Below are 13,950 nucleotides of genomic sequence, written 5' to 3'. Positions count from 1 at the left end.
TGAATATGACATGAAAAACACAGGAAATAAAAACAAAAATAGACAAGTGGCACTGTATCAAATTAAAGTGTTTCTTCATAGCAAAGGAAACAACAGACTGAAAAGGGAACCTATAGGATGGGAGAAAACATTTGCAAACCATATATTTGATAAGGGGTTAATATCCAAAGTATGTAAGTAACTCTTACAACTCAACAGCAAAAACCAGATAACCAGATTTTAAAAATGGACAAAGAATCTGAGTAGACATTTCTGCAGTGAAGACATACAAATGGCCAACAGGTATGTGAAAGGATGTTCAACATCACTAATCAGGGAAATGCAAAATCAAAACCACAATGAGATATCATCTCACAGTTGTTACGATAGTTACTCAAAAAGAAAGAGAGGAAGAGAGAGAGAGGGAGAGTGAGAGAGAGAGGGAAAGGGAGGGAGGGAGGGAGAGAGAAAGAGAGACAGACAGAGACAGAGAAGAGTGTTGGCAAGGATATGGAGAAATTGGAACCTTCAAACACTGTTGGTGGGATTGTAAAATGGTGTAACCACTATGGAAAACAGTATTAAGGCTCCTCAAAAAATTTTAAAACTATTTGATCCTGCAATCCCACTTCGGGGTGTTTATTCAAAAGAATTAAAATCATGATCTCAACATATTTGTGCTGTAATGTTCATTGCAACGTTATTCACAATGGCCAAATGGTGAAAGCAACCCAAGTGTCCATTGATGGATGGATGAATAAACAAAATGTGATATATAGATACAATGAAATATTATTCAGCCTTAAGAAAACCCTGCCATATGTAACAACATGGGTGAACTTTGAGGACGCTTTGCAAAGTGAAATAAACCAGTCACAGATGGTTAAATTCGACATGACTCCAATTTTATGAGGTATCTAAAGTAGTCAAACTCACAGAACCAGAGAGTAGAATGGTGGTTGCCAGGGGCTGGAAGGAAGGGGAAATTGGGGAGTTACTATTTAATGGGTGTGAAGTTTCAGTTACGCAAGATGAATAAGTTCTAGAAAGCTGCTGTACAACTCGTGCCTATAGTTACCAACAGTGTATACTGTATATTTAAACATTTATTAAGGGGGTCGATCTCATTTTAAATGTTCTACCAAAATTAAACAACAAAAAAGAAAACTTCATTCTAGTAATTTTTACCATTCTGGTTTAAAATATAACATTGGAAAGGGAGAATTTCTGACAACATTTTGTATTTATGCTATTTTTACTTAGAAAGAGAATTGTGTGGCACATCATAAGTTTTACATTCATTCATAAATTTGATTAGCATTGGTCCCAACCAGATATTATTTTCACACATTCCATCGATAAATTTATCTCTCAGCTTTCACATTCCATCAATAAATTCATCTCTCTAAGCTTTCTTTATATCTCCAGCATTACTGAGTTGATGCAAGGAGGGAAAAGAGTTCTTTCTAGACTTCCTTAGCTAAGTACCTCTTAGCATTGAGGGCAGAAGAAATGGTTAGCTGTATGTTGTTTTTCTGAGTTCAATTCTACAGTCCTATCCAGCATTCTTTTCTGATAAAGGTGAACTTCAACCTTTTATACATGTCCATTTTCATGACTTACGGTAGCTTCCCCTAAACTCATATACATACACACACATCCCTCTGTGACCTTGCCTTCTTCCCTTTGACCTACTCTTCAAAGGTAGCTCCTTCACCTTGATTGAAGCCCCTTCAAAATCTTTAGAATCTTATATCACTGTGCTATTTTTATTTCTTTTATTTATTTATTTTTTTTGAGACGGTGTTTCGCTCTTGTTACCCAGGCTGTAGTGCAATGGTGCGATCTCGGCTCACCGCAACCTCCGCCTCCTGGGTTCAGGCAATTCTCCTGCCTCAACCTCCTGAGTAGCTGGGATTACAGGCACACGCCACCATGCCCAGCTAATTTTTTTTTGTATTTTTAGTAGAGACGGGGTTTCACCATGTTGACCAGGATGGTCTCGATCTCTTGACCTCGTGATCCTCCCGCCTCGGCCTCCCAAAGTGCTGGGATTACAGGCGTGAGCCACCGCGCCCGGCTATTTTTATTTCTTTTATCTTAAATCCCCTTCTCTCATTTTATTGGCTCTTTCCTATCCATCAAAAATCATCTCAAGTCCTTCACATCTGAAAAATCCTTGGCTCTTTGTCCTGCTTTCTTCTGAGAAACAATGCTTGAAAGAGTCATCTTCACTTTCTCACTTCCTATTGTTATCAACCAGTTACAGCCTGGTAGCTGTGCTCATACCTCTACTAAAACTGTGTCAACACTGGTTACCAATGACCTCTATGCTGCCAAATTCAATCAACATTTCAGTCCTCATCACGCTAGCCTCCTACTGCTTTACCACTGTTTATCACTCTCCTTTTTGCAATGTTTGATTTTCTTCATTACTGTTATTATTACATGTGTAGAAAAGACAATACAACAGGCCTGATTGCTATCCTTTGGAAGGCCTGCTTACAAGGTTGATCCTTGGCTGGCATACAGGAGCTTAGATTTTGGGAGGGTCTCCCCACCCTAACTGATAAGATGAGCTCTTAATATGGACCTGAACTATTTGTGCTAACAACATGGATTATACTGAATACCTGCTTTTCTTCAGGGAATCTGATATTTTGGCACATGCTATGCAGAGGGTACCTACATGACCAGCCTCCAGTGAAAACCTGGACACTGAGTCTCTAATGAGCTTCCCTGGTAGATAACATTTCATGCATGTTGTCATAACTTGCTGCTGGGGGAATTAAGCCTGTCCTATGTGACTCCACTGGACGATGAGTCTTGGAAGTTTGCATCTGGTTTCCTCTGGTCATTGCCCATACACTCTTTGCTGATTTTGCTTTGTTTCCTTTTACTGTAGTAATTCATTGCCATAAGCAGAAGTATGTGCTGAGTTCTGTGAATCGTCCTAGTGAGTCACTGAACCTGAAGGTGATCTTGGGGATCCCCAACTCATTATAGAAATCTTCAACCTCTCTGCTGTTGCTTCTTGAACAAGAAGTCTTGTGGGCTCCTGTTAAATACTGCTGTTCCCTGGGGTTCCAACCTCAGTCCACTACTCTATTCACTAAACCAATCCCCCTCTGCAATCTTACCTACCTCATGATTTTAAATTATCATCTATGCGATAATAACATCCAGATCTATATTTTTAAGAGCAAATTCTTCTTCAGGCTTCAGATTCTTAAATCCAACTGACTGTTGAACTTCTCTACACAGGTACTTCAAACTCAGCATGTCCTAAAATAAATCTATCATTATTTCCTGTCTTGAATTATCTGTTCCCTTACCTCTCCCTGCCCCCAATTATCTACTCTGTTCCTGATTTCCCTATTTTAGTTAATGGCAACAATAGAATAAAGTTCTTCCAAACCAGATTGCTGGAAATCAATCATACCACTCTATCAACCTACACAGTCCACCTTTCATCTTCAAGTCCTACCCATTCCTCCTCCTAAATATTTATTAAATAATTTTCTGCCTCATCCCAACTACCATTGCTCTAGTTTCTACCTCTCACAACTCACCTAAACCACTGCAGTACCTCCTGACTGACCTCTGCACCTCTGATCTTGCTCCACCTTATTTTTGTCTTTCACATGGTTGCCAAAGTGAGTAACTTAAAAATTAATGCTGACCGTGGCATTCTCTGATTATAACCCTTCAGTGGCTTCCTATCACTAAAAAAGCAAAAGATCCCAGTTCATCATTGTTGCATGTGAGACTCCAGTAACACTGACGTACTTGCAAACCCCTTAAAGCACATTGTGTTTTCCTGCTTCTGTGCCCTTGCTTATGCATTTCTCTCTACCTGGAACACTCTTCCCTAGACCTTTACCCAGGTTAATGTTTGGCTAAGCTTACAGCCTCAGCTAATGGGTCCAGAAACTCTTTGTGGGAGTTTACTCCTCAGAAAGTGTAAATGCTCTTAAATTGTATCTGCCTAACACATTGTAAATACCCCTCTCAAAGCAGTTAAAACATTATGTTTTCTTTTTGCAAATCCTCCTCAGTGAGACTGTACACTGAGATGGGACTTTCAGTGCCTTATTCATCTTTGATTAATAGTGCCTAGAACTAGAGAAATAATAATTGGTGTTTGAGGAATACATTATTTTCACTAAACCTGACAACACTTCTAAAGGCATGAAGCGCTATACAAATGTAACACAGTATGTTAACAGAATGAAACAGAATACCTGAAATAAAAAATCTGCATATCTCTTTAGAGAATTCTCAAGTAATTATATTTTAAAAACTTCTTTTATTCAGTCTCAGTGCCCTTTATGTATAGACATTCTATTAGATATTTACATAATCATCACAAAAATCTTTATGGGATGCATATTGTAATATTTGTTTTTAAGATGAAGAAACTGAGGCAAGTAAATATCAAAACTGAATTCAAATCCAAATCCATCTGACTCTAAATTCTGTTTTTTTCAAATATGTTATACAGTTCTAGTTGTCTTAAAATTAACCTAAATTTGATTACCTCATCTTCACAGATATCAGGCTTTTTTCCTTTTTTGTCTTCTTTATCTTCTTCGTCCTCATCATCTTCATCACCTTGGTCATCACTGTCATCGTCATCATCATCATCATAATCACTGTCCCCTCCCTTCCTTCTTCGCTTGCGTCCTGGAGTGGGTGTGCCTAAGGAATGTTGCTCTTCTCCAAGATCAATGCCACCTGAAGTGTCTTTTTTGCCTGTTTTCTTAGCATGAATGATTCTGAGCCTTTAAATATTACAAAAAGTGATGACATGGAACAAACGACTTCTCAATATAGTTTTAAAAGAGCAAAATGTGAGTTGTATGCAAAAATACCTTATAGCATTTATTTTGTGTTAAGCAATATACTAATGTTAAAAAAATTAGAATTATGGAAACTTAAGAAATGTTTCCATTAATTACAGGATGCATTAACTTTCAAGAGTTATTCTGGATATCTCTTTGGAATTAGACTCATTTAAAAAAAAACTATGTAAGTTGAAAAGAAGAATTCTAACGACACCTGAGTAATAATTTCTGATCCCATACTAACTGACTGAATACATTTCAATTCAAATTACTACAAAGAAACTAACCTCTTAACATAGGAGTAATTTCTGCAGGATATTTTCTGGCAGGAAGATAATTAAGTTTTAATGTTGAGTAAGTTTAGATTCCGTAAAAGCAAATTTTAATTAGAAAGCAATTAAGAAAAAAAGTGGCAGTTCCAAACATTCTATTTGTGATAAAAGCAACTTAATAGCAACCACAATCTTAGAAAACGTGATTACTTGACTTGTTTAAAAGAAAAAAGAGAAAACAACTTTCTTTTAAGTATGAAGAATGCAAGCTCAATGAATCTCATTACATCTTTTGTCCATTGTAAATTCTGCCCCTAAGTTTTATTAATTTCATATCCCATCTAAATTAAGCATCATCTTTTCTTTAAACAATAAAAGTTTAAATTCTATCTCTGCAATTCATATGCTTTACTGGGAATTTGTATAAAAAGAAAACAGTACATTAACTTTAATAAAATAGGACTTACTTGCGGAGTTTACCTTCTACCACCCATTTATCTCTCCTCAAGTTTGACATATAATCAATATTCTTGTCGATTTCACTGCCAATGCAAGAATTTATTAAAAGATGTAAATTAATCAATTTATGCAATGCCTTAATTTGATATGGAATAAATTTATTTGATATGTAAATTAATGTATTTTTAAGTAAAAAATGATAAAATTGACTTTGTGCATATACACATTCATATATATATGTGTTTATATATGTATACACATACATGTTGAAAAGTGATAACTTCTCCAATGGATACAACATTAGTATTAGAAAATTCACTGTGGTTTCTATCTTAAACTAAGAAAGAAGCTATACACCAGTTGCCTTAGAAAGACAGCATTCCGGGGGAGGATCCAAGGTGGCCGAATAGGAACAGCTCTGGAGTGCAGTTCCCAGCAAGAACAATGCAGAGGGTGAGTGCCCACCACATTTCCAAACAAATTTTCAAAGCCCAGAGACCAGGAGATCCCCAGGCCAAAAAGTGCCATGAGTTTTCAGCACAGTGGTTTCAGCCAGTGCCAGGTTGGTGCACAGAAACTCATACAAATCTAGGTGGCCATTTCAACTGGTGCTTGGAACACCTGGGAGACAGAGCTGCCCATTCAACTGAAAGGGAGGGGGCAGAGACAGGGAGCCAGGCGATCTGCCTCGGCAGTTACCACCCCCACAAAACAAGCAATCTGAAATGCTCTGGAGGACGGTCCAGTTCAGTGGGGGGAAAGGGCGACCACCACTACCAAGGCAGTTCACACTGCAGCTGGGCAGAGCCTGCAGCACCTCAGCAACACCTCTGCTGGCAGACTGTGACTAGACTACTATGCGTGGGGCAGGGCATCTATGAAAAAAGGCAGCAGCATGACAGGAACTTATAAATAAAGCTGACCTTCCTAGGACAGAGCACTTGGGAAAAGAGGCGGTTATGTGTTCCGCTGTAGCAGTCTTAAAAGTACATGTCCAGCAGCTCTGCACAGAAAAACAGAGCTCCCAGTACAGCACTTAAGCTCCTATAAGGGACAGACTGTCTTCTCAAGCAGCTCCCTGACCCCCGTAGACCCAAAGAGACACCTCAGGCCGACATCTGGCAGGTACCCTTCTGGGACGAAGATAACAAAAGAAGAAACTGGCAGTGACCCCTTAATGTTCTGCAGCCCCCGCGGGGGATCCCCAGGCAAGCAGGGTCTGGAGTGGACCTCCAGCAGTCCTGCAGCAGAGAGTCCCGACTGTTAGAAGGAAAACTAAGAAACAGAAAGAAATAACTTCATCATCAACAAAAAGGCCATCCACTCAGAGACCCCATCCGAAAGTTACCAACTACAAAGACCACAGGTAGATAGATAAAGCCACTAAGATGAGAAGAAACCAGCACAAAAAGAAGGAAAACACCAAAAACGAAAACGCCTCTCCTCCTCCAAAGGATCACAACTCCTTACCACCTAGGGATCGAAGATGGATGGAGAATGAATCTGATGAATTGACAGAAATAGGCTTCAGAAGGTGGGCAATAACAAACCTCTCAGAGCTAAAAGAACATGTGCTAACCCAATGCAAAGAAACTAAGAACTTAGAAAAAACGTTAGATGAACTGCTAACTAGAATAAACAACTTAGAGAAGAATATAAACGACCTGATGGAGCTGAAAAACACAGCACGAGAACTTTGCGAAGCACACACACGTTTCAATAGCTGAATCGACCAAGCAGAAGAAAGACTATCAGAGATTGAAGATCAACTCAATGAAATAAAACGAGAAGGCAAGAATAGAGAAAAAAGAGTGAAAAGAAATGAACAAAGGCTCTAAGAAATATGGGATTATGTGAAAAGACCTAATCTATGTTTGATAGGTGTACCTGAAAGTGACGGACAGAATGGATCCAAGCTAGAAAACACTCTTCAGGATATTATCCAGGAGAACTTCCCCAACCTAGCAAGCCAGGCCACCATTCAAGTCCAGGAAATACAGAGAACACCACAAAGATATTCCTCAAGAAGAGAAACCCCAAGGCACATAATCGTCAGATTCACCAGGGTTGAAACGAAGGAAAAAATGCTAAGGGCAATCAGAGAGAAAGGTTGGGTTACCCACAAAGGGAAGCCCATCAGACTCACAGGGGATCTCTCTGCAGAAACCCTACAAGGCAGAAGAGAGTGGGGTCCAATATTCAACATCCTTAAAGAAAAGAACTTTCAACCTAGAATTTCATATCCAGCCAAACTAAGCTTCATAAGTGAAGGAGAAATAAAATCCTTTATGGACAAGCAATTGCTGAGAGATTTTGTCAGCACCAGGCCTGCCTTACAAGAGCTCCTGAAAGAAGCACTGAACAAGGAAAGGAACAACCAGTACTAGCCACTCCAAAAACATACCAAATGGTAAAGACCATCGACACAATGAAAAAAATGTGTCAACTAACAGGCAAAACATCCAGCTAGCACCAAAACGGCAGGATCAGATTAACAAATAACAATATTAACCTTAAATGTAAATGGGCTAAATGCCCCATTCAAAAGACACAGACTGGCAAATTGGATAAAAAGTCAAGACCCATCAGTGTGCTGTATTCAGGAAACCCATCTCATGTGCAAGACACACACAGGCTAAAAATAAAGGGAGGGAGGAAGATTTATCAAGCAAATGGAGAGCAAAAAAAAGCAGGAGTTGCAATCCTAGTCTCTGATAAAATACATTATAAACCAATAAAGATCAAAAGAGACAAAGAAGGGCATTACATAATGGTAAAAGGATCAATGCATCAAGAAGAGCTAATGGTCCTAAATATATATGCACCCAATACAGGAGCACCCAGGTACATAAACCAAGTTCTTAAAGACCTACAAAGAGACTTAGACTCCCACACAATAATAGTGGGAGGCTTTAACACTCCACTGTCAATATTAGATCAATGAGACAGAAAATTAACAAGGATATCCAGGACTTGAACTCAGATCTGGACCAAGCAGACCTAATAGATATCTACAGAAATCTCTACCCCAAATCTACAGAATATACATTCTTCTTAGCACCACATCACACTTATTCTAAAAATGACCACATAATTGGAAGTAAATCACTCCTCAGCAAATGCAAAAGAATGGAAATCATAACAGTCTCTCAGACCACAGTGCGATCAAATTAGAACTCAGAACTGAGAAACTAACTCAGAACGGCACAGCTTCATGGAAACTGAACAACTGGCTCCTGAATGTCTACTGAATAAACAATGAAATGAAGGCAGATATAAAGATGTTCTTTGAAACCAATGAGAATGAAGACACAATGTACCAGAATCTCTGGGACACATGTAAAGCTGTGACTAGGGAGAAATTTATAGCAATAAATGCCCATATGAGAAGTGAGGAAAGATCTAAAATCGACACTCTGTTGTCTAAATTGAAAGAGCTAGAGGAGCAAGATCAAAAACATTCAAAAGCTATCAGAAGACAAGAAAAAACTAAGATCAGAGCAGAACTGAAGGAGATAGAGACACAAAAAACCCTTTGAAAAAATCAATAAATTCAGGAGCTGTTTTTTTGAAAAGATCAACAAAACAGACAGACTGCTGGCCAGATTAATAAAAAAGAAAAGGGAGAAGAATCAAGTAGATGCAATAAAAAATGAAAAAGGGGTATCACCACTGATTCCACAGAAATACAAACTACCATCAGAGATTACTACAAACAACTCTATGCACATAAACCAGTAAACCTGGAAGAAATGGATAAATTCCTGGACACTTGCACCCTCCCAAGCCTACACCAGGAGGAAGCTGAAACTTTGAATAGACCAATAACAACGGCTGAAGTTGAGGCAGCAAGTAATAGCCTACCAACCAAAAAATGTCCAGGTCCAGATGGGGTCACAGCCAAATTCTACCAGACGTACAAAGAGGAGCTGGTACCATTCCTTCAGAAACTATTCCAAATAATACACTTCCCAAATCATTTTATGAGACCAACATCATCCTGATACCAAAATCTGGTAGAGACGCAACAAAAAAAGTAAAATTCAGGTCAATATCCATAATGAACATAGATGCAAAAATCTTCAATAAAATACTGGCAAACCGATTGCAACAGCAGATCAAAAAGCTTATCCATCACGATCAAGTAGGCTTCATCCCGGGGATGCAAAGCTGGTTTAACATACGCAAGTCTGTAAACGTAATCCACCACATAAACAGAACCAAAGACAAAAACCACATGATTATCTCAATAGATACAGAGAAGGCCTTCAACAAAATTCAACAGCCCTTTATGTTAAAAATTCTCAATAAACTAGGTATCGAAGGAACATATCTCAAAACAATAAAAGCTATTTACGACAAACCTACAGCTAATATCACACTGAATGGGCAAAAACTGGAAGCATTCCCTTTGAAATCTGGCACTAGACAAGGATGCCCTCTCTCACCACTCCTATTCAATATAGTATTGGAAGTTCTAGCCAGAGCAATTAGCCAAGAAAAAAAAAATAAAGGGTATTCAATTAAGAAAAGAGAAGTCAAATTGTTTCTATTTGCAGATGACAGGATTGTATATTTAGAAGACCCTATCATCTCAGCCCAAAATCTCCTGAAACTGATAAGCAACTTAGCAAAGTCTCAGGATACAAAATCAATGTGCAGAAATCACAAGCATTTCTATACACCAATAATGGACTAACAGAGAGCCAAATCATGAGCAAACTCCCATTCACAATCACTATAAGGAGAATAAAATACCTAGGAATACAACTAACAAAGGATGGAAAGGACCTCTTCAAGGAGAACTACAAACCACTGCTCAAGAAAATAAGAGAGGACATTAAACAGATGGAGAAACATTCCATGCTCATGGTTAGGAAGAATCAATATTGTGAAAATGGCCACACTGCCCAAAGTAATTTACAGATTCAATGCTATCCCCATCAGGCTACCAAAGAACTTCTTCACAGAACTGGAAAAAACCACCTTAAACTTCATATGGAACCAAAAGGCCTGCATTGCCAAGACAACCCTAAGCAAAAAGAACAAAGCCAGAGGCATCATATTACCCGATTTCAAGCTATACTACAAGGCTACAGTAATAAAAACAGCATGGTACTGGTACCAAAACAGAGATATAGACCAACAGAACACAACAGAGGCCCTGGAGGCAATAACACACATTTACAACCATCTGATCTTTGACAAACCTGACAAAAACAAGCAATGGGGAAAGGATTTCCCAATGGTGTTGGGAAAACTGGCTAGCCATGTGCAGAAAGCAGAAACTGGACCCCTTCCTGACACCTTACACTAAAAGTAACTCCAGATGGATTAAAGACTTAAACATAAGACCTAACACCATAAAATCCCTAGAAGAAAACCTAGGCAAAACCATTCAGGACATAGGTATAGGCAAGGACTTCATGACTAAAACACCAAAAGCATTGGCAACAAAAGCCAAAATAGACAAATGGGACCTAATTAAACTCCAGAGCTTTTGTACAGCAAAATAAACAATCATTAGAGTGAACCAGTAATCAACAGAATGGGAAAAAATTTTTGCAATCTACCCATCTGATAAAGGGCTAATATCCAGAATCTACAAAGAACTAAAACAGATTTACAAGAAACAACCAACCAAACCCATCCAAAAGTGGGTGAAGGATATGAACAATCACTTTTCAAAAGAAGACGTATATGAGGCCAACAAACATATGAAAAATGCTCATCATCACTGATTATTAGAGAAATGCAAATCAAAACCATATTGAGATCCACTTCATGCCAGTTAGAATGGTGATCATTAAAAAATTTAGAGACAACAGATGCTGGAGAGGATGTGGAGAAATAGGAACACTTTTACACTGTTGGTGGGAGGGTAAACTAGTTCAACCATTGTGGAAGACAGTGTGGTGCTTCCTCAAAGACCTAGAAATAGAAATTCCATTTGACCCAGCAATCTCATTACTGGGTATATACCGAAAGGATTATAAATCATTCTATTATAAAGACACATGCACATTATGTTCATAGTGGCACTGTTTACAATAGCAAACATTGGGAACCAACCCAAATGCCCATTGATGATAGACTGAACAAGGAAAATGTGGCACATATACACCATGGAATATTATGCAGCCATAAACAATAATGAGTTTGTGTCCTTTGTAGAGACATGGATAAATATGGAAACCATCATTCTCAGCAAACTGACACAAGAACAGAAAATCAAACACTGCATGTTCTCACTCATAGGCAGGTGTTGAACAGTGAGAACACATGGACACAGGGAGGGGAGCATCACACACTGGGGTCTGTTGGGGGGGCCAAAGGAGGGACAGCAAGGGGGTGGGGAGATCAGGGAGGGATAACATGGGGAGAAATGCCAGATGTAGGTGATGGGGGATGGAGACAGCAAACCACATTGCCATATGTGTACCTATGCAAAAATCCTGCATAATCTGCACATGTACCCCAGAACCTAAAGTACAATTAAAAAAAAAAAAGAAACACAGCATTCCAAGTTTTGTTGCATGCATTTAAGATGTGATAATTTACAAAATAAAAGCAGGATACCAGAACACACATGTATATTTACATAAGTGCATATATATACATATGCATATACACTATCTAAGTGTACATATATGAACAACCAAACAGAAACTAAGAATATTATAATATCTGGTAAAGTCAAATAGGGGTGCTTTTTTCCTTCTAAGGTAAAAACTGTAGTGCACCATTTACACTGAATTTGTGTGTAAGTGTTTTGAATAAGTGCCACACAGCATTACTATTTGTTATCATGCTCATGCTTAATAAAATTATTCTTTCATAAAATTGTAAAATGTGTATATTATTATACTTTTTGGGATGACTATCAATGAAGAGCAGAAACAAATGAAAAATTACATTTATACAATATCATAGCTAACTACAGAAAACTTAAAATGTCCACTCTGGTAGAAATGCATGACTCTGAATCTAGATTGATCCTTTTTCTAGAAAGGTGAAGGACTAAAAGTTGTTAAAAATCTGTAAAAGAATGAATAACAAGGACAAGTAGAACATGAATTTGTTCCCAAATTTTGAATACTAGAGTATGTGTTATTATTGGTATTTTATTATTATTACTATTTTTGAGACCAAGTGTCACTCTGTCGCTGAGGCTGGAGTGCAGTGGTGCGATCTTGGCTAACTGCAACCTCTGCCTCCTGAGATTAAGCAATTCTCCTGCCTCAGCCTCCTGAATCACTGGGACTACAGGCGTGTGCCACCATGCCTGACTAATTTTTTGTATTTTTTTAAGTAGAGATGAGTTGTCACGGTGTTAGCCAGGATGGTCTCGATTTCCTGGCCTTGTGATTCACCCCCTCAGCCTTCCAAAGTGCTGGGATTACAGGCATGAGCCACCGGGCCTGGCTGGTATTGGTATTACTAGAGTAAGAACTCACCTTGACTTTTAAATAAGATCAAGTACTTTACAAAAAATATAAATTAATACATTGATAAATGAATAGGATTGTATTAGCATATAACAAAATAAAAAGTGGCTACATAATTCTATGAATGGCTACTAAGCAAAATCAGGTGTTCATCTATACTTAAAGGATGTGAAGGAAAAAAAATTCTGTATTCTTGTGGTGGTACCACATTCTGGTACCATAGCAAGTAAAAATATAAAAATAATTATGTATAAAGATTTAACAAAATTATTAAACAAAACAGATGACAAAGACCACATGTTACAGACACACAGTATGATCCAATTTTTTTCAATACACTACAAAGAAATATATGAAAATATTATTAGTGGCCATCTCTAAATATTGAGATAAGTACAATTTAAATTTTCTTCTTTTTGCTAGTCTGTAACTTTCCAATTTTGTATAATTAATTTGTATTATTTTGTAATTAGACAAATTCAAAATGGAAGAAAATCATGGAAAAGCCTGGGCGTATGCTCACCTGACCACACTCTTGCTGCATGCCAGTTCATTGATCAGGAAAGCCAGGACTGAAGCTTTCTGTGCTGGAGTGTGAGCCTGAAAAGCTTTGGTCTTCAGACTTTCAGTAAGCTCGGTTTGTCCACAGTGGGCTTCCATAAATATCTGTAAAATCTCGGAAACATTGTCTCGATTCACACCAACATTCAGCAAATGTTCTCCAAGAGCTGTTTTAGCCTATAAAAGTTTGGCATTTTTATCAGTATTGCTCATAACCATGTATAACATGAAAACAATAAGACTAAAAATACTTATATTATTTGATCTAGATATTACTGACAAGGGCTTTATTCACTTTTTTTTTTTAATGAAAGAGACATAAAAATAGTCAATAGTTAAGACAGACAAATATTCAAGTACTTGTATCTTTCTTTTCCCTCTTCA

General features: G+C 38.0%; 1 protein-coding gene across 22 annotated transcripts in view; it reads right to left on the bottom strand.

Moving 5' to 3' along the window:
* BAZ2B (bromodomain adjacent to zinc finger domain 2B) overlaps positions 1-13,950 on the bottom strand; it is a 432,545-nt gene that overhangs the window by 45,349 nt on the left and 373,246 nt on the right. For all 22 annotated transcript variants that reach the window (XM_064382711.1, XM_064382695.1, XM_064382705.1 and 19 more), the window contains 3 exons: positions 13,529-13,743; positions 5,566-5,640; positions 4,520-4,763 (listed from right to left, as the gene is read on the bottom strand). In XM_064382711.1, coding sequence (XP_064238781.1) covers positions 4,520-4,763; positions 5,566-5,640; positions 13,529-13,743 — 534 coding nt within the window. The remainder of the gene's footprint in view (positions 1-4,519; positions 4,764-5,565; positions 5,641-13,528; positions 13,744-13,950) is intronic.

The sequence above is a fragment of the Aotus nancymaae genome, unplaced genomic scaffold (assembly GCF_030222135.1).
Source record: "Aotus nancymaae isolate 86718 unplaced genomic scaffold, 86718_ANA_hifiasm-v0.15.2.pri h1tg000029l, whole genome shotgun sequence".
NCBI lineage: Eukaryota > Metazoa > Chordata > Mammalia > Primates > Aotidae > Aotus > Aotus nancymaae.
This window is presented reverse-complemented; position numbering and strand designations above follow the sequence as displayed.